Source organism: Vulpes vulpes, chromosome 8, assembly GCF_048418805.1.
Source record: "Vulpes vulpes isolate BD-2025 chromosome 8, VulVul3, whole genome shotgun sequence".
In the NCBI taxonomy this organism is placed as follows: domain Eukaryota; kingdom Metazoa; phylum Chordata; class Mammalia; order Carnivora; family Canidae; genus Vulpes; species Vulpes vulpes.
The window spans coordinates 6,631,123-6,657,064 of NC_132787.1; the positions used below are offsets into that span (position 1 = coordinate 6,631,123).

At 46.2% G+C, this 25,942-nt stretch overlaps 1 protein-coding gene across 7 annotated transcripts in view; it reads right to left on the bottom strand.

The window, feature by feature from the left end:
* PFKM (phosphofructokinase, muscle) overlaps nt 1-25,942 on the bottom strand; it is a 43,465-nt gene that overhangs the window by 3,513 nt on the left and 14,010 nt on the right. For 3 of the 7 annotated variants that reach the window (XM_072765428.1, XM_072765427.1, XM_072765432.1), the window contains 17 exons: nt 16,729-16,821; nt 10,636-10,709; nt 9,721-9,798; nt 8,144-8,333; nt 7,766-7,931; nt 7,014-7,058; nt 6,476-6,584; nt 6,008-6,103; nt 5,702-5,794; nt 4,970-5,095; nt 3,543-3,607; nt 2,966-3,035; nt 2,046-2,195; nt 1,566-1,636; nt 1,185-1,272; nt 940-1,092; nt 101-265 (listed from right to left, as the gene is read on the bottom strand). In XM_072765428.1, coding sequence (XP_072621529.1) covers nt 101-265; nt 940-1,092; nt 1,185-1,272; nt 1,566-1,636; nt 2,046-2,195; nt 2,966-3,035; nt 3,543-3,607; nt 4,970-5,095; nt 5,702-5,794; nt 6,008-6,103; nt 6,476-6,584; nt 7,014-7,058; nt 7,766-7,931; nt 8,144-8,333; nt 9,721-9,798; nt 10,636-10,709; nt 16,729-16,813 — 1,824 coding nt within the window. In that variant the 5' untranslated portion in view covers nt 16,814-16,821. Of the gene's footprint in view, nt 1-100; nt 266-939; nt 1,093-1,184; nt 1,273-1,565; nt 1,637-2,045; nt 2,196-2,965; nt 3,036-3,542; nt 3,608-4,969; nt 5,096-5,701; nt 5,795-6,007; nt 6,104-6,475; nt 6,585-7,013; nt 7,059-7,765; nt 7,932-8,143; nt 8,334-9,720; nt 9,799-10,635; nt 10,710-16,728; nt 16,822-17,876; nt 18,004-19,590; nt 19,672-20,211; nt 20,603-25,942 lie in introns of those variants that run through there. The other 4 variants (XM_072765429.1, XM_072765430.1, XM_072765426.1 and 1 more) reach the window with 4 other exon arrangements.

Here is a 25,942-nt window from a genome sequence, read left to right on the forward strand (position 1 = left end):
CGTGCCGCTCCTCGCAGTCTCCTAGCAGGGCCCCACGGACCAGACTGCTGTGGGGACAGTGCGGACAGAGCTATGTTACAGGCCCCGGGTTGCCATCTACCTGCAGGTCCCGAATGGTGAAGGGCTCCTCAAAAATGTAGGCAGCATCCGCCCCAGCGGCCAGGCCTGCCATGGTGGCCAGGTAGCCGCAGTAGCCACCCATAGTTTCAATGATGAACACTCGCCGCTTGGTGCCTGCTGCTGACTGCTTGATGCGGTCACAGGTCTGCAAAGACAGTGGGTCTTAGTTAGACGGGCCCGGGATCTGATCCTCGTCCCTCCTCTGGCCCTTGCAGCAACCCAACTCCTCCCCAGGCCAGCCAGCCCCTACGCCTCATCACATTCCTGCCTTCAGGGACGGCAGCCCCGCTTGCCAACCAGGCTGTGGAAGTCCTCTCCTCAGAAGGGAGCCGTACTCGGCCCTTCTGTCGCTCAGAGTGGGGAAATTAGGCCACAGGCCCTCAGGAAGGAGAAACCATTCAGCAGGTTTCTAGGATGGAGACTCACAGGTGAGAATGAGCCCCATATGTGGTCCAATAAAGTCTGGGAAAAGGCCTGCGCTTCAAGAAGCACTTTTCAAACACTCGCTTGGCTGGTAGCAAAAAAGGAGGTTACTTTTGGGGCACCTGGGTGGCTCAGTTGGTTAAGTGTCCGCCTTCAGCTCAGGTCATGATCTTGGGGTCCTGGGACTGAGCACGGCACTGCTCAGCGGGGAGCCTGCTTCTAACCTCTGTCCCTCCCCCTTGCTCATGCTCTCTCTCTCTCAAATAAATAAATAAAATCTTAAATTAGAAAAAAAAAAAAAAAAGAGCCATTCACTTTCTAGGAGCAGGCAGCCCAGGGACTACAGTCCCAGCCCGAGGCCTGGGGGGGGGGGGGGGGGCGGCGGTGGGCTCTCACCGTGCAGATAGTGTTGAGGGCTGTGTCAGCGCCCACGCTGAAGTCCGAGCCAGGGACGTTGTTGGACACCGTAGCAGGGATGACCACAAACGGGATGCACAGCTCATCAAACTGCTTCCTGCCCTCCATCAGCTCCAGGCCCCCAGTGTAAGCCTGCAAAGAAGAACAGCAGCAGGGGTGGCGGTGAGGGGGGGGAGTGAGAGTGGGGGGGGGGTGCAGAGGGAAAGAAACGGCAAGGCACTCACCTCAAAGCCCCCGATGATGATCAGGCCCTGAATGTTAAACTTAGTGATGTTGGCACTGATCTGCTCAAAGCTCTTCTTGGGCAGAGTCCTGGTTGAGCGGGGTGGGGCAGGGGCGGGCGATGGGGAGAGGAGACAGCAAAATTGAGGGAGAGAAAAGCTAGACTCAGGAGGTGCTTGATGTATATTTCCGGACTTGTGCCCCTTCCCTCTGCCACCTCTCACCGCTGCCCAGGGGTCCGCCCTGGGGCTTTAAGTTGCCAGAGCTGCTAATTCACTGAGGCAGCCGCAAGCGTGGGGACGATGACCTAATGAACCGACACTATACTTCATGGGGAATCTTCAGGGCTGACCCAGAGGAGGTGCTCCTAGGGTGCCACTTACCTCTTAGTCCCAAGTTTGGAACCGCCTTGGCCAGTCCAGCCCCCCACATAGCTCCAGCCAGCCTCCTCGATCTGCAGGAGAGGGTTGCGCAGGTCTGCACCACTCCCTGAGCTCTGAGCCCACCCCAACCCCAACCCCTTGGAAGAGGAACGCCAGGCACCGGCTCTTCCCCACCCCAATGAACTCCTTCCACCCTTACGGGCTCGTTCACAAATACTAAGCACCTACTTATGCTGGGCGCCGCACTGAGCTTTGGGATAGAGAATTAAATCACGTATGTGGCTCCTGCCTGTTTATACTGCCTTAAAATTAAGTAGCTACTTCTGCTCAAACCCTGAGACGAAAACAACGCAGACAATGGAAGGCAGTGAGGGGCGGGGGGAGGGGGAGTGTAGAAAGGAAGAAAATGGATAGGTCGCCCTGCTATGCTTCCCCTCGCCACGACCACTCCTTGGCCCTCCGTCCCTCTGGTCCCCGTACCTGACCCTTGGCCAGGCCCTCGAAGCCATCATGCACAACCAGCACCCGGTTGCCCTGGATGAGGCCAATTCTCACGGTGGAGCGGACGGCAGCATTCATGCCTGCGGCTGGGGCACCCACGTTCATCACGGCCACCGTGTGCATGCTAGCCTGGGGAGGAGGAAGCCGAGAGGAAGCAGGGCAAAGATGGGACAGAAACACCAGCAGATGGGAGGGGACAGGTCAGTAAGGGCAGCTGAACTCTGGGTCCCTCATGGTCCTAGGACGAGGATATCTGCCTCTGGACAACACACCCTGTCCCTGGGAGTGCCGGCACGGCCCGTTTCCTCGTACCATGGAGGCAAAACTCTGTCACAAGTCAGTAAGTAAAGCCACTGTCCCTGACCCCAGGCACCATTCATTCCGTAATGGTGAGGCCTTCCTGGGCAGCATCTCCAAAGCGTGATCCTTGGACTACCTGATCTTCGTGCCTGTTAAACCTGCATATTCCTGAGCCCTGCCCCAGATCTAAATCCTCTCTGAGGGAAGGATCCAGCAACCTGCATGTTTGATAAGCAGCCCAGATGATTCTGATATACATTACATATTGAGAGCCACGCCTTCCATGGAAGAAGCGGCTTAGGTACACCCAGGTGTGATTATTCCCAGCCTTGCTCAGAGGAAATACGACATAAGCCTCTTTCCCTTCCTTGCATGCTACCTTGGGAGTCCTAACTTGGATGTGGGTCTTGGGTTAGAGACAACCAGGGCACACTGGGATCACTGGGCTGGTATCTGGGGTGGCTACGAGCAGAGTTCTTCACAGGGTCAGGGACCCTGTACCGAAGATGACAGGGGGGCAAGGAAGCTGGCATGGCTAGAGGTTGCAGGAGCGGACACACAGGGAGGCCGAGAGAAGGAGTCAAGGGCAGAGAGCTCACCGATGTCTTTGAGACGGGAGGTCTGATGTGAGCCAGAAGCTTGTACACCTCCCAGTTGTTCATGAAGCTCCTGTAAAAAGTACGGGGTGGGGGGTGGAGGGGACTTCAGGCCACTCCTCTTGGCCAGCAGCCAAGGGGGTCGAAGTTTTGCTCTGAGTGTGAAAGTTTCATGGGGCAAAGCTCAAGGGATATAACCGGGTCATGCAGGCACTGGACAGGAGCTGATAAGGGGCCACAAATTAATCAACCCCGGCCAGAGTGCTCTCCTCCCGGGCGCTGCGCTCAGCCTGAGACGCTGCCCCTCGCCTAGAGAAAGGGCAAAACTAGCTGGAATCCACACACACGAACACCAGATTACAGAAGGCCAATCCCAGGGAGAGCATCCCTGGGGTGGTCCGTGCCTCCCGGTCACCCCACAGCCCATGCTCCGGGGGAAGAAACTGTTGCAGAGACAATCACAAGAGAAAGAAGCAGAAGCTCCTATTTTGGGTCTGAAGCTATGTCCAATTTTTTTTTTTTTTTCTTCACTCCAGTAGTCTGTTTTCTGTAGCTACTGAGCTTCTGGTCATCCCCTCACCGGCCTCTCAGCTTCATGGCTTCATCGAATTTCCTGTCGTTCATGGCCTTGGTCACATCCTTGGTCTGAGGAAGGAACACGGCAAGAGTCACAACTAGGAGGCAAGGCCCTTTACACAGCAGGATTTCTGCCCGGTGGTAAGACCCTGCCTGTCTCTGCGCTTCTGCAAAGATGCTGCCCACCATGCACCCCACCTTTTCTATGTGCTCCAAGCTTTCACAGAAAGAGATATCTTTGGTTTTCTTTAATTTGTGGAGTAATGAGCAGCAGAAGGAAGGAGCTGATTCAGTGCTCTACTTACTAGAACCTGGGCAGAGCAGAGGAGTACTCAGCAGTAGAAGAGCTTTCTTCCCCATTCCACACCCAGGGCCCCAACCTCAAAGCAGCCTCTGAACTGAATGACTGAAGAAGACCCCCCCCCCAGACAGCGTGGTTAGGAAGAAAGGCTGATCCCTGCCATGTGTTTCCCAGCTACTGATTTCTGGTGCATTAGCTCTTGGGCTTTTGGATACGCAGTCCCAAGCAAGGCTGGAGCGTGTCTGTGCTGTAGGTTGCTGACACTCTGAGCCTCGGAGAGAAGCAGGCCAGGAGCGGGGAGCCAGCCCGGAGGATCAGCCAGCCAGACCCCTTAGCCCCCAGCCACGCGGTCTGCTCTGTGGCATCCGAGGACTGATTCCTTCATCACCAGAGCCACCACTCCCTGAGCACAGCATTTTCCGGGTACTGCGTCACACCCATCCCAAACATCCCCTCCACTCCTTGTAACAGCCCTCAGGATGAGTGCTAGAAACCTCACGTTGCTTCAGAGAAGCATGTCCAAGTAGAAATCACCGAAACAGGGGTGCCTGGGTGGCTCAGCGGTTAAGTGCCTGCCTTCAGCCCAGGGTGTGATCCTGGAGATCCGGGATCGAGTCCCACATCGGGCTCCCTGGATGGAGCCTGCTTCTCCCTCTGCCTGTGTCTCTGCCTCTCTCTCTCTCTCTCTGTGTCTCTCATGAATAAATAAATAAAATCTCTTTTAAAAATAAATAAATAAATCACAGAAACATAGAAGCCAGCCAGCCAGACCTTAATAACATCCCTGCTTCTACTCATGTTTGGAGAGAGAGACTGCATTTCTCTTCCAGCCAAGACATTGCAAAATCTTGGATGCGAGGTTGGATTTTACGCGATATTGGGTCTCATTACTTGGTAGGGTCAGCATCTCTCCTGTGGAATACTTAGAGACGGGGACGCTGAGGCTCAGCGAGGTGGCGGCTTCTTTGCAAAGCCTATTCTGCTCTTCCCCACCTCACTCTAACTACACCATGCTGCCTTTCCATCTGCTCCTGTTCTAGTGGCCTTGGAACTTGGTCTCTTTCCCTCTAAGCTCCAGCTCAAAGATAGGCTCGGGGCTGTTACGAAGGGGAGCCGAGGTCAGTACTTACCACCTGCACACACTCCATGAGGGGCAGGCGCACAGCCTGGTTACCAGAGAGGCTCACCACGCAGGCCGGGGTGTCCGGGGTCCCCTCCAAGAGCGCCATCACTGCTTCCACACCCATCCTGCTGCCCTGTGGGAGCCCAGGAACCAAAGACAAGTCTGTTCAGGCCTCCCCATCTGGACTCGGCCTGGAGAGCCAGGGCACTCAAGGCCCTTCCAAATCACAGGGCGGAGCTGCACATTTAAGGACCACAGCCAAGAGTTTGCTGGGCTTTGCCTCCCTACTCAGATTTCATCTATAGCTTGATAATTCTTCATCCTCTTGCCGTTAGAATTCTATTTGGTTCCAGAGAAACACATCCAATGTAGCAATCAAGGAGATTACTGAGGCTTGATAACAGTTCCTTCTTATTGATAAAGCAAGAAAGAATATGGCCTCTCTCTTCCAATGCAGGTCAGATAAGAGGGTTCAATCTGAGTGTCTGAGTTAGATCTTAATGTTACTAATGCTCGAAGCGGAGATATGAGACCTCACCGTTCAGGGAGCATAGAGGTTCCCATCAGTTTTTACAACAGAAGGGAATTCTTAAATGTATGGGAATGGGTCAAGGGCCACCGCAGTCCAGAGGCTGGTGGTGGGTGGCACAGTCAAAAGTGTAAGCCCTTGTCGTGGTGAAGTGCAGTCCTGCAAGTTGTGGGTCCAAAGATGTGAGGGCCACAGAACCCCAAGACTTACCAGGATTCGATCGAAGGCTGATGGGGTCCCACCCCGCTGCACATGCCCCAAGACAGTGACCCGAGTGTCATATCCCAGACGCTTTACCACCAGCTGAAGACAGAAGGACACAGAGTCAGAGACCAAAAACTAGCAGAGACTAAGATAAACCACAGATGGTTTAACCTCTTGTAATGATTCCTTGGAAACTAGGGGGCAGGAAACTTGGGGAAAGATGTGCAGAAGGACTAAGGGGAGATTCAGAAACCACCAGGGAAGGGCGTGGGCGGGATGGCATCCGGCCTCTTTGGCTTCATGGATACTAACCTCCTTGATGTCTTCTGAGGTGATTGGTTTCCCATTCTTGTCAATCGCACCCTCAGCCACAATGATGATGTTGAGACGAGAACCCCGGGTCCTTGTCTGGTCAAGAACAAAGAGAAGAGTGGTCAGTGGGGTGAAACTGATGGATGGGAAGGGCATCATCAGCGGGACAGGCAAGGTTTTTTTTTTTTTTAAGTTTCTTTCTTTTTTTTTTTTTTTTAATGATAGTCACAGAGAGAGAGAGAGAGAGAGACAGGCAGAGACACAGGCAGAGGGAGAAGCAGGCTCCATGCACCGGAAGCCCGACGTGGGATTCGATCCCGTGTCTCCAGGATCGCGCCCTGGGCCAAAGGCAGGCGCCAAACCGCCTGTCGCGCCCTGGGCCAAAGGCAGGCGCCAAACCGCCACCCAGGGATCCCGGCAAGGGTTTTTTTAAGGGAAAAAAAAAAAAAAAGAAAGAAGTGCCAGTACCTCACTAAGCCGGCGACAAAGATGTTCCTCCCAGTCATCATCTGGTGGACATTCAGGAATAAAAACCCAGTCAGCCCCACAGGAGAGGGAGGTGACAAGGGCCAGGTATCTAAGAGGAGAGGCAGAAGCATCAGGTGGGGAGCCCCACTCCACCAAGAGCCTCACCCGAACCCTGCAGGTTAGGTTGCCTGGCCCCATAGTTGGTGAAGGGTCTGAGGACCTGTGGTTTTATTCTTGGAGGTGGGAGCACCGCTGAGACAGCTTCTCAGTGAGATTCTGTCCCTGAAGGGCACCTTCTAGTCATGCCACCCTACCACAGTGGCATCAGACCTCAGAGCACTGGGTGTCCTCTCATGCTGGAGTGGGCCTGTGCACATACACACACGCACACAGTTGGGGTGGAAGCAGGGAAACGGGGCCCCAGCCAGAGGAGCGTGGGCCCCTCCAGATCTGCTCCCCCGGGAGACCTCCCTGGATCCTCCGGGGAAGAGAAGGTTAGTGCTGACTCCTCAGAAGCAGCAAGTCCAGATGATCTTACCCACAGTGCCGGCCCATCACTTCCAACACAAACGTCCTCTGGTGGCTGCAAGAGACAGACACAGGGCTGACACAATCCTACTGTCCCTACGGCCAGGATCAAGCCGCCCCCAGAGCCAGGATGGGTAACCTCCCTGGGAGATGCCACTAGACCTTCCAGCAGGCTCCCCGAGAGCCAGGAAGACCTAGGAGAAACACATCAGCCATGGGGAGCTGAAACGTGCAGTGAAAGGGGTCAGTCCTATGGCTCTGTTCTGGGGGCCCAGGGGGCCCAGGAAGGGAAGGAGGGAAAGGGAACAGAAGTGAAGAAGTGAGGACTTGACCGGTCTGGAATCCCCTGGGATTGCCTTGGCAAAGTGTGACCTTCTGTCCTCCCAGTCTCGCACACTGCCTCCCCCGCACCCCCTACTCTGAGCAGTGGCAGCGACAGCCCCCACAATCGCTATGACACAGCTGAAAAGGGTGGCTGAGGTGTGGGGCTCCCCAGATTTGTCTCAGGTTGGACGCTAATCCTGGGACATCCTTTGGGTGTCAAAGCCCCCAGAGCTAGTGTGGCCAGTGGGCTTGATGGTGAGAAGACGCAAGCCTACAGCATTCAGACAGCAGTGCAGTCTCAGGCCCTAGAGATCACTCTTTGTTAGAGTGTCCCGGCACCAGAAAACTGGTCGTTATGGCCTGCAGCTCCAGTGCGTGCCTCTTCTCCAACCCCAGCCCTTTAGCCAGTTCCAGCTGCCTCTCTGCAGGCCCCCTCACCTCTGAGCAGTAGTGGTGATGGCATCCACGATCTCTATGATCCGGTGCAGGGCAGAGTCGGTGCCGATGGTCATGTCAGTACCGCAAAAGTCATTGTCAATTGAGCCCACCAAGCCCACGATGTTCAGGTAGCTGGACTTCGTAGCCTCCTCCGCTGTGATCTTACCTGACAAAGACAAGAAACCAGGAGCCGCCGGGTGAGGGGCCTGGCATGCCTAAAGAACAGATGGGCAGAGAGGACCCGCAGCCAGTGGGCACCGCAGGCAGTGGCACAGTGAGGAGAGCAAGGACCACCCACCCCCCCGCCCCATTCGTGTCTGGGTAACGATCTCCTCCAATGGGGTGGGGGTGCACACGCTTCTGACAACCACGTCTCACCCGCTTTCTGGAGGTCACTCAGCAAGTCACTCCACTCAGAACGGAAGGTGTCCGCCCCAGTGAGGCTGCCATCACCCCCGATGACACACAGATTGGTGATCCCACGTTTCACCAGGTTGTGGGCAGCTCGAAGTCGCCCCTCTCGTTCCCGAAAATCCTTGCACCGGGCACTTCCAATGACTGTGCCACCCTATGGGGAAGAGGTAGGAGTCCCCCCCGCCCCCAGAGGAGAAAGCTGAGTTTTGGCTGAACATGCTAAGATTTCCCCTATTCCAACACTGTGATGGGCTGTCATAACCACATGGCTTTCTAGGACATGCCCTGACATCCTTACAGGTCATTTGTCCCTTCTAAAGGAGAGGGAAATGATACTGGCTAAGCTACCACAGGGTCACTCCTTATATTCTGCTACACCTGTTTGAAGACTGCTCAGATCAACCCATTTCATTGAAGGCATTGTCATCAAAGTGATTATCCTCAAGGGGAGCAAAGGAACACATACATGCTGTTGGCTTTTGGAATCATCTCCATCTTTCACATGTTCTTAGAAGCATATGAAATAGCACTGGCTTCAGTCTTTGGAAATTCTCCCTAGGACCTGACTGCATCAGATTGCATCCAAACTATTCTTAGGAGTTCATCCCAATGTGCCTGGTAGTACTTTTTCCCTTTTGAACTCACTGATTTCTAATTGTAACCAGGCACTGCCAATTCTTTCCTCTCTGCTCTTCAGGATCTATGGCACTAGTGGAAGGAGACACAAGACCTAGGTATTCACAGGAAAAATGGCTCTGAGGATTGTCAGGGGTTTAGAGATACCCCAAAAGAGGTAAGTATACTTAGGGTTTTCACAAATCATATATACTGGCATCCATGACTTTGGGAGTATTGATGGAGAAGTCTGGCTCATTCTCAGACCACTTTACAGCAGGCACTATTGCCTATAAAGAACCTTCACAAAGCACTGCACATTAAATTTCCTCCCATGGATTTTTAGAGGATAGAGGTAAAGAATGGGGATACAAATGTAATTTGTAGATCTTTCAGTAAATCAGAAAATAGGTATATGACCTAGAGAAAGTAGCTCAAGGGGTTGTGATGCAATCAGCATAATCTTAGGGTGTTTCTGGAAACTCTATATTGGTTTCTTCCTCCCTTAAACACTCTGGTTTCAGGTGACCTTATCACCATCACATGAGGACTGGCAGATTTCAGCTCTACTTCTGGCTCTGGCTCCAGTCCTCTGGTAAAGTTATTTTCATGGCCAGACCTTCCCCGTGACCCCAGAGCAGGACCTGCTTACTTACCAATTCCTCAAGTCTTGCCTATGACCTTTCTTTAAAGAGCAAACTGTCCTGTGACCGAATTCCTGCCCCCATGCCACCGCAGGAAAACAGGGTGATGTTTTCAAACTCAAAGAGTAAAGAGCAATTGTGGCACCTCTCTAGTCATAGAACCCTTCATGTCGAGCCACATTGTTGTGGGTTGGGGGGAGACTTGGGCAACCATGAGGCCAAACCAGAATGGGGTGCAACAACAACAGGACAAATACGGGATGGGAGTCCTCTGGAACATACCAGCTGAAGCATCATCGAAACGCTCTCCCAGGTGGCTTCCCTGATGTGATCTCCACCATCCACCAGGCCTTGGTAACCCTGTGGGGCACATTACAGCCATTCAGCTCCTGCTAGGCCAGTTCTCCCTAAACCCCCACGATTAAGATAGAATCCCTGGGACGAAGCTTTTTGAGAATCAAGTCACCTCCTCCCATTACTGAGTCCTGGATGCCCATGACACTGTCATATTTAACACTATGCAAGGAAGAAGACATCAACTTTTCAAGACCCTCATCTAGTTTCTTGTAATCGCAAAAGGTCAGGATGCCCTTCCTAGTATTTCATCCTAATTCCTCTTGCTTATGGCTCATCCCATGTCCTCCAATCTGCTTCCCAGGGAACTAGATAACAGATGGCTTTGTTAACAGTAGAGGGGAAAGAGAAGGGTGTTGGAGGGAGGTCAAGAGAGAAATAGGACTGGAAAAGATAAAATTTGGGAGAAGGTAGATAAAATTTACAGAAAGAAGAGTGGACAAAGAATGAGAGGGAAGGGAGAGAAGGAAAGAGGAGTCAGAACCTCAGAAGGTTTGCAAACTACAGAAATCTGATGAGACTCTTCTTTCCAAAGGCTCTAGCTCTGGACATACCTAAATTTTCTGTGAAATACTCATTTCAGCTTCTCTCTTTATCTTGGTGGAGGTTAGGGGAAGAGAGGGTTACTTCTTCCTTTAACTGGATGGGCAACATGAGGACCCAGTCTGTAGATCCCCAGATCCCACCATCGTTATTGGAGACTGGAATGGCAGGGGACACTCATGAAGACAGGGAGCTGAGATAGGTCAGACAGCATGTAACTGGGAGGTGAGGAAACAGGAAGTGGGGAAGGGGGAGCAGAAAATAGGGAAAGAACAACAGAGAACAAAATAGAGAACCAACCTCATGGACAAAGAAGACACGGGCACCAGTAAAGATACCCACTCGAACCACAGCCCTGACAGCAGCATTCATACCTGTGAGGAGAGAGGAGAGACAACAGGAAGAGGTTATTCCTGAGAAAAGCAGCCTGGACTATAAGATACAATTCAGTCCATTTCTCAGGCTTTTCTCTGAATCTAGAAAACTCTCCTCCACTAACACTGAATTACCATGTTTAGTGTTGATGTAGCTCCAGATATCCCCTAGTCAGCTTCCTCCCCGCCAAATCCCATCTTTCCTAAGACCTCTCCTCACAGGGCAATCTGGGAATTATAATCTTGAATGCTTACTGTAGTGGGAGACACTGCTAAACGCTCATCAAATGTCATCTCGTTTAATCCTATCCACAACCCTAAAGTTGCCTCCATTTTACAGATCTGGAAACTGAAGTTCAAAGAGGTCAAGGTCACAGAGCCAGTCTCTCCACAGGGAGAAACAATTAGGACTAAAACAGAGAGGAGAGTCTTTCCCCTTTCTCCCATAGAAGTATTACTCCTTTTGAGGAGCTACTCAGCAATAAGAACCATCCCTCCCAAGAGTACAGTGGAGGAACTACCCTGCATAACACACAAGACATGGAGCAAGCTGTAAAGGCCTCCATATTAGAACCAATGCTACTGATAACTGTGCTAAGCAGAGCTTCCCTGGTGAGAGACAGAAGACATTCCCAGGTCTTGATCCTGGTAACCCATCCTACCTTGTAATGTGAGGAGGGGCTTCACAGTGATGCTCAAGGAATGTCGAAGCCAAGATAGATCAATTTCTTATGAACCATTTTAACCACCTTCCCTCAGATGCTTCCCTAGCATGTTTTTTTGTTGTTTTGTTTCAATCTAAAATCTATTCTTATGGTCCTGAATCCTGCCTAGAGAATTATCATATACCAGTGAGTACTAGAGAAACCAGTAATTAGAAAATCTGCAGCAGCAGACCAAAATCCATCATGAACTACTACAAAATCCAAAACTACCTGGAATGGAATAAAATAAAAAAGATCAGAATATTTGCAGGGGTTTGCAGACTGACAAAGTTGGTATCGGGTGGCTATACGTGCCAAGTTAAACTGGAGGTCCATGCACTCATTGAGCAAATATTTACTGAACACCTACCGTGCTCCACACACTACAGGCATTGGGGAAACAGCAGTGAATGATATAGTCCAGGGATATGAAGATAAAGGACTTGGTAATGGTCCTCAAGACTTGCAAATAGTATAAGATGGTTACAACACAGATCCCTATGAGGGAGGTACGTACAAAGCCAGTGGGAACAAGGAGAAGGAGCATCCAAGCTGCCAGGAGTAAGTCAGGACAGGTTATACCAGATAAGACAGCACTTGGCCTCAGACCCAGTGGCAATTCCTTACAAATCTTTTTTTTTGGCCAGTGAAAAATGAAGAAGGTGAAGGTCAAGAAACCACCTTAAGTAATTCAGTACTATAAAAAATAAGATGTAAGACAGGAAGCTGTGAGAGAGGAAGCTATACAGGCAGGCAGACATCTGCATGCCACGTGAGGGAGTGTGGCTCCTATTCTGCAGGCCAGGGTTTGACTAGGATCCATAGATGATGGTTTCAGGGAATTCAAGGACCCCAGGAAACTGTATGGAAAGCTTTCTGGACATGGAAATTTCCTTTGAGAGAAGGTCCACAGCTTTCATTTGATTCTTAAAGGAGTCTGTGACCTGGAAAAAAAAGTTGCAAATGATGGAAAATCTTTGAACAATTGTGAGAGTGGACAGACACGATGCTCCCTGCATCTTGGAAAGATCAGCGTGGCAGCAATGCAGAGGAGGCTGGGATAAGATGACTATCTGGCAGCCTAGGCAAAAAATGATGAGGGCTTGGACTGGAGACTGGCATTTGGGACAAAACAGAAGACACTGGACAGGAGATATCTAGGAAACAAGATTTCAGGGTGTTGGAGAGGACAATGCAAAAGCCCCATGACTGACTTAGGCAAAGGGTAAAACTGTGGTGCAATTGACCGAGCAGAGGCAGGCTTCGATTCAGGCAGGTGGGGGTGTGGATGACACATTCGTACTGGGAGAGCTTGAGCTTGATGTTCTTATGGGACATCCATGAGGACTTGGAAGAGGCTGTCTCAAGAGAATGATAGAACCTGAATGGGAAAGGCAAGGAATAGAATGTGGAGCAACACTGATACTGAAGGAATAGGCAGGGAACATGAGATCCATGAGGGAAACTGAGGAGGAGCAGCAAGAAAGACAAAAGGGAAACCAGGTCTTAGCGATGTCTTGGAAGCCAAAGGGGACAGTGGCAAGAAGCTGGAACAGTGTTGAATGCTTCCAATAATTGATCTCAGTAAGAGCTAAAAGACTCAGCTTGCCACACAAGGTCTCTGGTGAGCACCACTGTCAAAGCTCACTTCCGCCACCACTGAAGCAAAGTCACATGAGGTCTAGAAGTCTAGGTTCACACCCCCAAATTGAAGGAATCAAAAGGGAAAAATCTGTGATGGGAGCAGGCTTCTCAGAAGCTTTAGGGAAAGACTGTGTGTGAAAAGAATGGAGCCAACGCAAAGCCATCAGTGCCTTAGGAAGGATAAATAAAGTCAGTATGATCAGAACAGAAATGAAACTATCCTTTATTTTCTAGACTTTCACAAAGCCTGTGGGATTCTCTATGGGATACCTGAAATTCTGGAGTATGAATCTGTGATCTTAAGAAATAAGGAAATAAGATTCTTCTGGAATTCATAGGTTAGAATACTGCTTCCCACTCCCAAGCTCAGTAAGCGTAGGGAGAAAAGATTTAAGAAAAGTGACTTAAAAGGTTTTAAGTGTAAAGTAAATAGATGGCAGGTAGGAAATATCCAAATCCATTGGGCAGAAGAAAAATCCCACAAGAAAAGAAGATTCTTTCTCTTCTCTCCTCTCTTTACCCTCCTACCTCAACCTTCCAGAGGTCATCCATCCTGCCTCTAAGTTAGACAGTTGTTTTCCTAGAAACCAAGTTTTAGGACTCTTTGCCCCCTATACCTGCATCTCTAACTCTCAGTTCCCTAGAAATCACAGATTGGGATGTATATGGAACTTATTCTAGGGAGTCCCAGTAATTCTTTGGGCTCTCCTACTTAACATTACTGGTCCCAGACCAGTCCTGGCCAGACTCTCCTTGGCCGTTCCATGTTACCCTAAATAACTCTCTATTCACAGCTGTCTGACTTATTAGAAGCAAGACGAAGGATAAGATTACAGGCACCACCCAGGGGGTATTCTGGGTACAGCCAGGAGGGGCTCTGGAGAACTTCAGAGGCACGTACTTTGGAGTTTCTAATTACAGCCTATAGGGAAGAGGCTTTGAGAAGAACTAAGGGTGATGGGTCTCTATGACATGAGACAGAAAAAAACAATAAATGACTTAGTCACTACCTTTTGGAAAGCAGATGTTAAAAACTTTCTATTTTAACTGGACTTTGAATAGGAAAAAAAAAATCCGGTAATTCCAACATGAGAAATAAATGTTAGATCTGAATGACACTTTTGAATATGCAAATTAAAATTATGAATCCTAGAAGAGCAATTCAGAGAGGTAATTGAATCCCTGTTCCTATAAACCTTTAAAAACTTTAAACAGGATAAACATGCATTCGGAATGGACTGCCCATCTGAAGACAGAGGGCTAGAGCAGATGACAGAGATCCTTTCCAGAACAAGCCAATGTCATACGGCCAAATGTGGTATGATTTAGCAGAGCTGGGGTCATTCCTGGGTTGAAAGAAGAATTAGGATTTGTATCAACTCAGCCCAGCTTCTGAGCTCAGGATGTCTGACTTCTGGCCTCTCTTCTGCTTTAAGAAGTTATCAGCTTTGCTAAACTCAGGGAATGACAGAGCTGTTGGCCTCTATGGATTTTACAGAGCCCAACCTCACTCTCCCACGTGGCCCACAGCCTCTGGGGCAAAATCATTTCTGTGCCCTCTCCCTGGGAGAACTGAAGATCATTAACCCTATCTCTGGGCAGGCCACTGCTGTATTTGAGCTGCTCCTTCTATTGGGACCTATCAGCTCTTCTTTGAGTTTTCTGCTTTGTTTCCCTGCCTCTCTTAGTTTCATCCTACTAATGTGCACCTGTGATGTTATGTGGCCCGCAATGGGATATTTCCCTGGGCACACTGTGCCTGTCACAGGATCCCGAAGGCCTTGGTCCAGCTGGCCTTCCAGAAATCAGCCTATGCTAGCCCCTGCCTCCATGAAGGATAATCTTCCCTTAAAGCAGGTGAAAGTCCCTTTGGAATGAGGATTTCTCTGCTCAGGATCAGGAGCTGGAAGGGCTCTGCTGCTCTTAGACCCAAGTTATATCCTAGGTCTCTCTCATTTTTTTCTTTTCTTTCCTTTTTTTTTTCCCCCTCTTTCCCTCTCCAGAAAGCCCTTCTTTTTCATAATTTCCTAACTTCAGATACCTCACTTGGATTTTTAGCAGGCTCTTGCTTCACTTAATCTAGTTTCACAGGCCACCCTACCAAGGTTTTAGGGTCAACACTCAGACTTTATGTAGCAAGGGATTCTTTCCAGGAGAGAACAGAGAAGCAATAGAAGCCAGGTCAGCCTCCAGTAGGGCTCTGCATTCCTTATCTGGCCACTATTCCTGAACTCGGACTTCTGTGCCCTCCTTCCTATGTGTCCTCATTCTAGCATTCTCATATTCATGATATATGCCACAGTTTTAATTAAGTGAACATTAATTTAAAAAGCATATCTAAAATCTACATTTAGAAAAGGACCATAAGAGTAAAGACAACATGTGACTTTTTCATGGATATATCCTTAGTGCCCGCCATCCTGTTTGGTATACAGGTGCTCAATAATTTCCTTTGCATTTAATTAGGAACATTTACTTAGCATTTACTATGTATCAGGCATTACCAAATGAAGAATTCATTCAACGAAGAGTTCGGTTTCTCGAAATCTACCTTCTCTGGGAACTTTTTCCTGGTTAATCATACCAAGGTCTAGCCTTTCATTATCAGAGTGGGTTCTATTTGGTTAAGGCACACTTGATTATTGTTATTTATGAGCCTTACATAAGAATTTTGCTAATATATGTCATCTCTCCTCCTAAAACTACAAATTCCCTCAAGGAAATCAACTTCTTCACAACATGTAAGATGGGGCTCTAAAAAAAGTGAGTCCTTAACACAAAGTCTAGGATGCCTAGAGAGAGTGGAGCAGAGTGAAAGGGAGACTAGCTGAAATCTCTTTCCTTCTGTCTTCTTCCCAGCACAGTCTTCATGTCCTGGTATCCCTCCCAATGTGATTCTACCTCTCTCCAATGCATTATAAACTAGAATATACAAGATCATCAAAGGAGAAAAAAAAAATCACACATTCCCTATCTCCTACTTCATTTTTCCATATACCTGATTTTCCTGACCTCCAGGTTTCTGGGACTCAACCCAGACAGGGGTTCTCTTTGGCTCTGCTTTTTGCACCCCACCCCCGACCCATGGATCTGCACTGATTAACTGCTGCTGTTCCTGTTTGTTCGAGGGCTGAAGGAACAGAAAAGGAGGAAAAAGCCTGAGAATGAAGTAGAACTATTTCTAGTGCTGTCAGAGTGAGGTGCCGGCCTCTGGCCAGTGCAGGAGCTCTACAGACATCGGAGGCAATACCTAAGGGTCTAGGTAGGGCCCACCAAATCCCAGTTCAGGGGCCCCTCCCTTTCCCCACCACTTCCAATGTGCTTGAAGTGAATCCACCTACTGCTTTCTCAACCATTTTATCTCTTCAGTCTCTAATGTTGCTTGAGGAAACACCTGTATTTTTAGGTACCAAAGGACCCAAATGGTCCCAAATCTTCAGAAAAATCTGGAAAGAAGTGTTATGAAGGTTTGAGTAAATTAGAGCAAACAATATCCAGAAGCACTTGGGGACTTAGACCTGACAGATTTTGGGGAAGGCCCAGGAATCCAGTGTGAATCTACAAAAGGACATTAAGGAGGATAGTTTTGTTCTACAGGTGAAGGGAGTCAAGAAACTCAAGGGGGCCTACCAGCCACCCAGTCCCTCCTCAAACAGGGCCATCCTCCTTACCTTGGGCATCTCCACCAGAGGTTAACACGGCGATGGCTTTGCCGATCCCCAGGGTTTTGGCTGCATGGTGCTCTTCATGGGTCATGATCCACTCTAGAATTCAAGGGAAGGACCAGGTAAGACACAAGAAGATGGAGGTGCTCGGGAAATGGCTCTGTTAGACTGGCAAGAGCCACCTCAGTCAGGCTCTCTCACTATACTGACTCTGGGCTTTACAGCCTGGGTGCTTTGGGCTTCTTCCAGAAGAGGGCCACTCCCTCGCAGAGTGACAAGCTGAAATGTCACAGTAATCAAACCCAACACTGCAAAGGTCCTGGCTAATCCTTCCCACCTCAATTGGAGCCTATTTGAAGAACAAGCTAAGGTCAGGCGGAAGGGCAGTTGACTGAACAGAAATGAGAAAGGAAGGAGGAAAGTTAAGTTAGCCTCAAGGATCCTTCCCTTTCATGAAGGGAAGGGCTGCTGCAGATTGTAGGAATCAGATGAGGTTTGGGGCATTGATCAAGATCCAGCTAAGTGGAGGCAGAAAAGCGAGGGCAGGCTGGATTACAGGAAGATTAGGGTTCAGTTTTATGGAATTGGGCTAGGCTGGAACTGGGATTTTACATGCACATTTGATCTTGCGCAAATCAATGGTTCAGGCTCAGGAATGGTTAAAGATATTCCAGTTTCAAAAAAAAAAAAAAGATATTCCAGTTTCTTCCATTCTCTCAGGCTCCCTAACTCTTGAGCATCTCCCACCTCATCTTCAGGCCTTGCCCCTTACACTCCATGCTATCAGATGGAAGAGTACCACAATCACTGCCACCTATACATAGATATGGACACAGTACATGTGACCACCTTCCTATTTTTGTCTTCAAGGCTTCTCTTTCTCACAGGAACACACAAGACATACTTTTGTATCCAAAAAAATGTCAACAAAATCATCACTTTCCCAGTTACCCAGGCTAAAACCTAAATCTTTAAATTTATCTCCTCCATACTCTCAGAGTCAAAACGGTTATCAAATCCTAATTTTCTCCCTTACTGTCTTCCCTTACCCTTCGCTTCTTTGTGATCCTCGCTGCCTCTCCCCACTTGGACTGCCTACCTGCTCTCCCTCTGTTTATTTCCCTTCTCCACTGTATCAGAGATACAAAACAAACCTCCACGGGAAGGTCACCGGACCCTGGGGCCTCAGTGGAGAGAGGATGCATTCACTTGAACGGGGGCTGATGACCTTTAAGCACAGCTCATGTTTCTGCTGTGAATCTGGGGAAATCTGGGTAGCTGCTGATAAAGACATAGGTCACATAAACACACAAATCCAAATATATGCCAATAAAATACATGCAATGAGACACTCATGAAGACATACATACACAAATACACATAGTATTATTAAGGGACACAGATTCTCAGACATACTACACATAATCCATAGATAAAGTCCAAACTTCCGAGACTGGCAGTCAAAGCTTCCGTGATCTAGCCCTCATCTACACCTTCAACCTTTGCTCCCACAAATCTTCTGCTCCATCATCACTTGAACATTACTTTGCTCCTTCCCACTTGTGTACTTGAGCACACTGCATCTCGCATCTGGAAGGCCACCCTGGCCCTTCCACAGATCAATATCCCACCCCATCATTTAAGACCAGTCCTAGTCGCAATTCTATTAATATTAAGTCTATTTTAAGCCTTCACTGACTACCACAGGGCAAGGAGAGATTCTTTTTGGACCTCGTCTAATCATATAGTGTCTGGTAGTGGATCATTCATTTAGCATTTAATCACTACTTTATGTGGTATTTTTTTTTTTAAGATTTATTTATTTCATTGAGAGAGAGAGAGAGAAAGATGGGGAGGGACAGAAGGAGCGAGAGAATCCTGAAGCAGACTCCTTGCTGGGGGCAGAGCCCATCTTGGGGGCTCAGGGCTCAATTCTAGGACCCTGAGATCATGACCTGAGCTGAAATTGAGAGTTAGCTGCTTAACCAATGAGCAACCCAGGCGCCTCTATGTGATATTGAAATTGGTTCTTATATGTCAAAAATGTTGGACTAAATCAAGGATCCGCAAACTATATAGCACAAAGATCAAATGCAGCCCTTTCTAAGGTTTTGTATGGCAGCAAACTAAAAAAGGTTTTTACATTTTTACATGGTTGAAAATACAATGTCACAACATGGGAAAATTACATGAAATTCAGATTTCAGTGTCCATACCACTCTCTTTCTTTCACATGTCATCCTATGGCTGCTTTTCTGCTACCACAAGAGTAGATTATTGTGACAAAGACTAGGTAGCCTGCAAAGACGAAAATATTTACTACCTGGCCTTTTACAAAAAATGTTTGCAGACCCCTGGATAGATGATTGCTATAAGCCATTTTCCCTAACTAGACTGAACAATCCTCCAGGGAAGGATCATGTTCATTTTTTAAAAACTCTCCCGCAGCTTACAAAAGCCTGGTGAAGTCCATGCACATAACAGTTCAATAAATCCTTGTTGAAAGCATTAGTGAATTGACAAACAATACAAAATGCACAGAGACATATGAAAACTTTTATCTAATATGCTTTGACACAAACATAGCTCCATATTCTACTTCTAAGACATACAGATACAAATAGGACTTCAGAAAGCATATAATGACAAACAGCAAAAGGAATACAATAAACACAGAGATAGAAACACTCTCCTATTTACTAGAGTGTGCATGTCCAAATCTCTGATGTTCAAAGAAAGAAAGAAAAACCAAGTAGCTGGTGCAAAGAGGAAGGCAAAAATTTGGGAACGAAAGAACAAAACATGACTATGCTGATCCCATTTCCCCTGAGTTCTTTTCCTCTTTGACTCTGGGAGCTCATCACTTACAAACCCCCCAGGGATCATTCACCCCCTGGGGGCTTCAGCGAGGGAGAGAATTCACCATAACAAGGGGGGCGGTTAGGAGTGCTGACCTGCAAAAAAAAAAAAAAACAGCTCAGGTTCTTCTCCTGCATCTCAAACCAGTTATAGAGGTACAGGATACCAAAATGCACGCAGATTCGTCTATAAGCATCCTTAGAGGTTCACAGCGACACACACGTAGAGATACACAGACATAAAATCTAAATATAAAACCACATGTGTGTAGATAAGCACGCGGGAGGAAGAAACACAGGGAGGCAACATCATAGGTGCACTGATTCGAATTGGAGGAGTGCCAGGACAGGAGTCGGGCAACCAAGGGCGACGAGGTCCGGGCACCACTCACCCATCCCTGCTTCTCAGGGAGGGGGGCTGTGCGTGCAAGCCGGGGGAGATGAGCCAAAGGGTAGGATTCTTCGCGACGGCCTCTACCCATCCCCCTCCGCCCTCCAGTTTCTTATGCTGTACCCCCTCTTCTTTTCCCGTCCTCTCCTTCCAGTTCTCCCCACCGCCTCCTCCCAGCACGGTCATCCCCACCTCGCTCTCGGCTCTCCCCTGGGGTCTTTACCCAAGGGCCCCTCTTGCCTTTTAGTCTTAGCTCTCCTCCGCCACGGCTTCCTTGCAGACTGTCCTTGGGGAAGGGGGAGGGGAGCTTGGCCAACGCGGGGAGGAGCCAGGTGGAGGCGACAGGGAGGGGAAAGAGGAGAGGCTTCCCAACCTCCACTAGCTGATGCTGGCCCGGAGGCTCCGCCTCCTCCTGCTCCTCTTTCTCCTCCTCTCCCTCCTCCTCCTCCCAAGGACTGCTCAGATATGGCATCAGCTTAGTCTCCTCACTCCCCAGAAGGTTCTCGGGTCCCCATGTCTGTCTCGGGAGCCATCAGCTCCTGTACACAGAGGGAATCAGAAATTATTTACTTGCTTCCCATGTTGTCCGCAGAGAAAACTTTTTTCTAGCTGGGATTGACTGAGACTCCTTGCATCCAAACACCCTCAACAACTAAAAATACCTCCCCCCCACCCCCTGGCCTGATGCATTGTCTCCCACCTGTTTCACTCTTTAAACAAACATTCATGGAAAGGCTTTGTGCCAGGTTTGGGAGTAGGTGCTGAGGGATGAAAAGTTAAAGGAAACAGACTCCCTACCCTGGAGGAGCATTGAACTCTGGTATTTTCCATAGAGGGATCTCAAAAACAAACTCCTTTTACATGTATGGACCTTTCTCAGGGAAAATACAGGGCTACCAAGCAAACAGCATCCACCACTGGAGCCTGAGCCAAGTACTCCCAGAGCCAAGGTGCCTCTTTTCCTTGATCTGCTTTATTCCTTCTTCTCTCCACCCAAGTCTTTGAGGCAATGCCTCTTCACAGGCATCTCTCCTCCCCAGGCTCTTTCTACTCCCCTTCCTCTTACTTACTTTTGTTTCTACCCCCTGCATATATGCTAGCTGCAAACACTGAGAATAAAGATGAAACCACTGGAGTACACAAAAGTAACTTTTGTGATGCAAATGTTACCATCAAAAGACAACCTATAGAAAGGGAGTAAATATTTGCAAATCATATATGTGATAAAGGACTGGTAGCCAGAATATATACAGAACTCTTGCCATCCAACAAAAAGATAACAACCCAATTTTAAAAATGGGCAAAAAGTCTGAACAGATACCTCACCAATGAAGATAGACATATGGCAAATAATCATATAAAATGATGCTTAGCATCGTATGTCATTCAGGAACTGCAAATTAAAACAGATATCACTACATGTTATTAGAATGGTTAGTATCCAAAACACAAACAAACCTGACAATATCAAATGCTGATAAGAATATAGAGGAACAAGAACCCTAATTTTTTTCTTGGGAATGCAAAATGGTACAGTCACCTTAAGAGACAGTTTGGCAGTTTCTTACAAAGCAAAATATTGTCTTACTATATGATCCAGCAATCACACCCCCTAAGTATTTACCCAAATGAGCTGAAAACTACATCCACACAAAAACCTGCACATGAATGTTCATAGCAGCTTATTTATAATTGCCAGAAACTGAAAGCAACCAAAATGTCCCTCAAAAGGTGAATGGATAAATTGTGGTATATCAATTCAATGGAATATTATTCAGCAGTAAAAAGAAATGACCTATTATCAAGCAAGAAAAGAAGACATAGAGGAAACGTAAATATATATTGCTTAGTCAAAGAAGCCAGTCTCAAAGGGCTCTATACTATATGATTCCAACTAAATGACATTCTGGAAAAGGTAAAGAATGACATTTCTCTGGCATAGAGAAAGAATGATAAATAGGTGGAGCACAGGAGACTTTTAGGGCAATAAAACTTCTGCATAATACATGACATTGTGCATTTGTCAAAACTCAGAGAACTTATAATACAAAGAGTGAGCCTTAATATAAACAAACTATGGACTTTAGTTAATAATGTATCAATATTGGCTCATCAGTTGTAACAAACATACCACACAGATGCAAATAGTAATAAATGGAAACTGACCACAGGAGAGGAAACTGTGCAGTCTGCTCAATTTTCTGTAAGCTTAAAACTTCTCTAACAAACAATGTCTACTAATTTTTAAAAAAACATACTCTGTTCAATGAAATATCTAATGGCTCAGTGGTTGAGCATCTGCCTTTGGCTCAGGGTGTGATCCCAGGGTTCTGGGATCGAGTCCCACATCAGGCTCCCTGCGAGGAGCCTGCTTCTCCCTCTGCCTATGGCTCTGCCCTCTCTCTGTCTCTCATGAATAAATAAATAAAATCTTTAAAAATATATATCTAATGAAACTGTAATATTAAAAAAACAAAAAATGGCAAGAGCTTAAATAGACATTCCTCTAAATAAAATATACAAATAACCAATAAGCACATGAAAAGATGCTCAATATTACTAATCACTAGGGAAATGCAAATCAAAACCACAACGAGATTCCACTTCACACCTATTAAAGTGACTTTTACAAAAACAAACAAGTATTAGAGAGGACCTGGAGAAACTGGAACCCTGTGTATTGCTGGTATAAATGTTAAGTTATATTGTTACTATGGCAAATAGTTTGGCAGTTCCACATGTTAATCAGAGTTACTGTATGACCTAGCAATTCCATTCCTAGCTTATACACCCAAGCAAAATGAAAACGTGTACACACACACACAAATGTGTACACCAATGGTCATAGCAGCTTTATTCATAATAAGCAAAAAGTGGAAACAAGCCAAATGTCTATCCACTGATGAAGAATATATAAAATGTGGCATGTCCATACAATAGAATATTACTTGGCAATAAAAAGAATGAAGTTCTGATACATGCCGCAACATGGATAAACCTTAAAAACATATGCTAAGTGAAAAAAAAAAACATGCTAAGTGAAAGAACAAACAACTACATACCATATGATACCATTTATATGAAATATCCAGAATAGGCAAATCTATAGAGACAGCGAGCAGATAAGCAATTGCCTACTAGGGCGATGTGGAAATGAGGGGTGACTGCTAATGAGGATAGGATTTCTACTGTGGGTGATGAAAATGTCCTAAACTCAAAGTGACTGCAAAACACTATGAACATACTATATACCACTGAATTGTAGGCTTTCATTGAAATGAATTTGAGCTTATCTATTGCAGTTGGCCCATGAATAACATGGGGGTTAGGGGCATTGACTCCCATGCTGTCAAAAATCATATAAATTTTGACTCCCCCAAAACTTAATTACAGTTCACCCTCAAACAACATGGGTTTGAATTGCATGGGTTCACTTGTACAGAGTTAATAGTTCCTACTATTAGTAGTTAAGTTTTGGGGGAGCCAAAAGTTAATATGCAGATTTTCAACTGCACAAGGGGTTAGTGTCCCACGTCGTTCAAGGGCCAACTGTACTAACAGCCTACTGTTGACTGGAAGCCTTACCAATAACAAAAACAGTTGACTGACACATATTTTGTTCGTTGTATGTATTGTATACTGTATTCTTACAATAAAGTAAGCTAGAGAAAAGAAATCGTTATTAAGAAAGTCATAAGGAAGGGAAAGTACATTTATTGTACTATACTGTAAAAAAATCTATGTATATGTGGACCTGCACAGTTCAAACCTGTGTTGTTCAAGGGTCGGCTGTATTTCTTTCATGAATAATATCTTTGGTATTACATCTAAAAAGGCATCATCATACCCAGGGGCTCCTAGGTTTTATCCTATGTTATCTTCCAGGAATTGTATAGTTTTGCATTTTACATTTGAGTCTATGATCCATTTATAATTAGTTTTTGTAAAGGGCATAAAGTCTGTATCTAGAGTCTTTTTAGCACATGGATGTCCAGTTGTTCCATCACCATTTGTTGAAGAGACTATCTTTGTTCCATTGTCCTGCCTTGGCTCCTTTGTAAAAGATCAAATGATTATATTTATGGGTGTCTATTTCTGGACCGTTGATCTATTTGTCTATTCTTTTACCAATACCACACTGTCTTGATTACTGTAACTTTAGGGTAAGTCTTGAGGTGTTGGGTAGCATCTGTCCTCCAACTTTGTTCTTTTCATTCAATATTGCATTGGCTTTTCTGGGTCTTTTGTCTTTCCATAAACTTCAGAATCTGCATCTTGATACCCATAAAATTACTTGCTGGACTTTTGATTGAGATTGCATTGAATCTATAGACAAGGTTGGGAAGAACTGACATCTAGACAATATTGAGTCTCCCTCTGTATGAACACAGAAGATCTCTCTATTCAGTTCTTTGATTTCACTCACCAGAGCTTTTTAGATTTCCTCATAAAGATCTCATATATATTTTGTTAGATTTATTCCTAAGTATTTCATTTTGGGGGCACTAACATAAATGGTAGTGTGTTTTTAATTTCAAATTCCACCTGTTCATTGTTGTGTATAGAAAAGCAATTGACTTTTGCATATTAACCTCTATCCTACAACCTTCCACACCCACTAATTAGTTCCAGGAATTTTTTGTCCATTCTTTCAGATTTTCTGTATAAACAATCATATCACCTATGAACAAAAATAGTTTTTTGTCTACCTTCTCAATCATTATACTTTTTATTTTTTATTCTTTATTTTTTGCCTTTACAAATGTGTTTATTTCCTCATGTACATTATACTTTTTATTACCTTTTCATCATTTGTTGCCTTAGCTAGGACTTTTAGCACAATGTTGAAAAGAAGTGGTGAGAGGATGCATTCTTGCCTTGTATTTTATCTTAGTGGGAAAGCTTTCAATTTCTCAACATTAAGTACAAAGTTAGCTATAGGTTTTCATTGATAGTTTTTATTAGGTTGAAACAGTTACCCTATACTAATTTACTGAAAAATCTCATCATGAATGGGTGTTGGATTTTGTCAAATATTATTTGTGTTTATTGATAAGATTATGTGATTTTTCTATTTTGATCTGTTTATCTGATGAATTATATTGATTTTCAAATGTTGAACCAGCCTTGAATACCTGGGATAAAATGCTCTTGATCATGGTATATAATTATTTTTATTCTTTTTTGGATTCGATTTGCTAATATTTTGTTGAGGATTTTTATATCTATGTTCATAAGAGATAGTGATCTGAAGTATTCTAATTTTTAGTATCTTTGTATGGTTTTGGTATTATGGTAATGCTGGCCACATAGAATGATTTAGAAGTATTTTCTCTGCTTCTATTTTCTGAAAGAGATTGTAGAAAACTGGCAAGATTTCTTCCTTACATCTTTGACAGAATTCACCAGGAGTCTATCTGTGACTAGTGCTTTCTCTTTTGAAAGGTTATTAATTCAATTTCTTTAATAGATTTAGGCCTATTCAGATCACCTATTTCTTCTTGTATGAATTTTGGCACATTTGTCTTTCAAGGAATTGGTACATTTCATTTAGGTTATTAAATTTGTGGGCATAGATTTGTTCACAGTAATATTTTATTATCCTTTTATTTTCTCTGGAATCTGTAGTGATGTCCCCTCTTTTATTTCTGATAGGAATTTGCGTCCTCACTCTTTTTTCCTTAGTTAGCCTAGTTAAAGGCTTATAGGTTTTACTGATATTTTCAAAGATCTGGCTTGTGGTTTCATTGCTTTCTTTTTTTTCCAAATTTATTGATTTCTGCTCTAATTCTTTTTTTCCCCTTGGAGGAGTGGGGGCAGAGGAAGAGGGAGAGAGACAATCTTACACAGGCTCCACATCCAGCACAGAGTCACACCTGGGGCTCAACCTCATGACCCTGAGAACATGACCTGAGCTGAAATAAAGAGACCTTCAATTAACTGAGCCACCCAGGTACCCAAATTCTGTTCT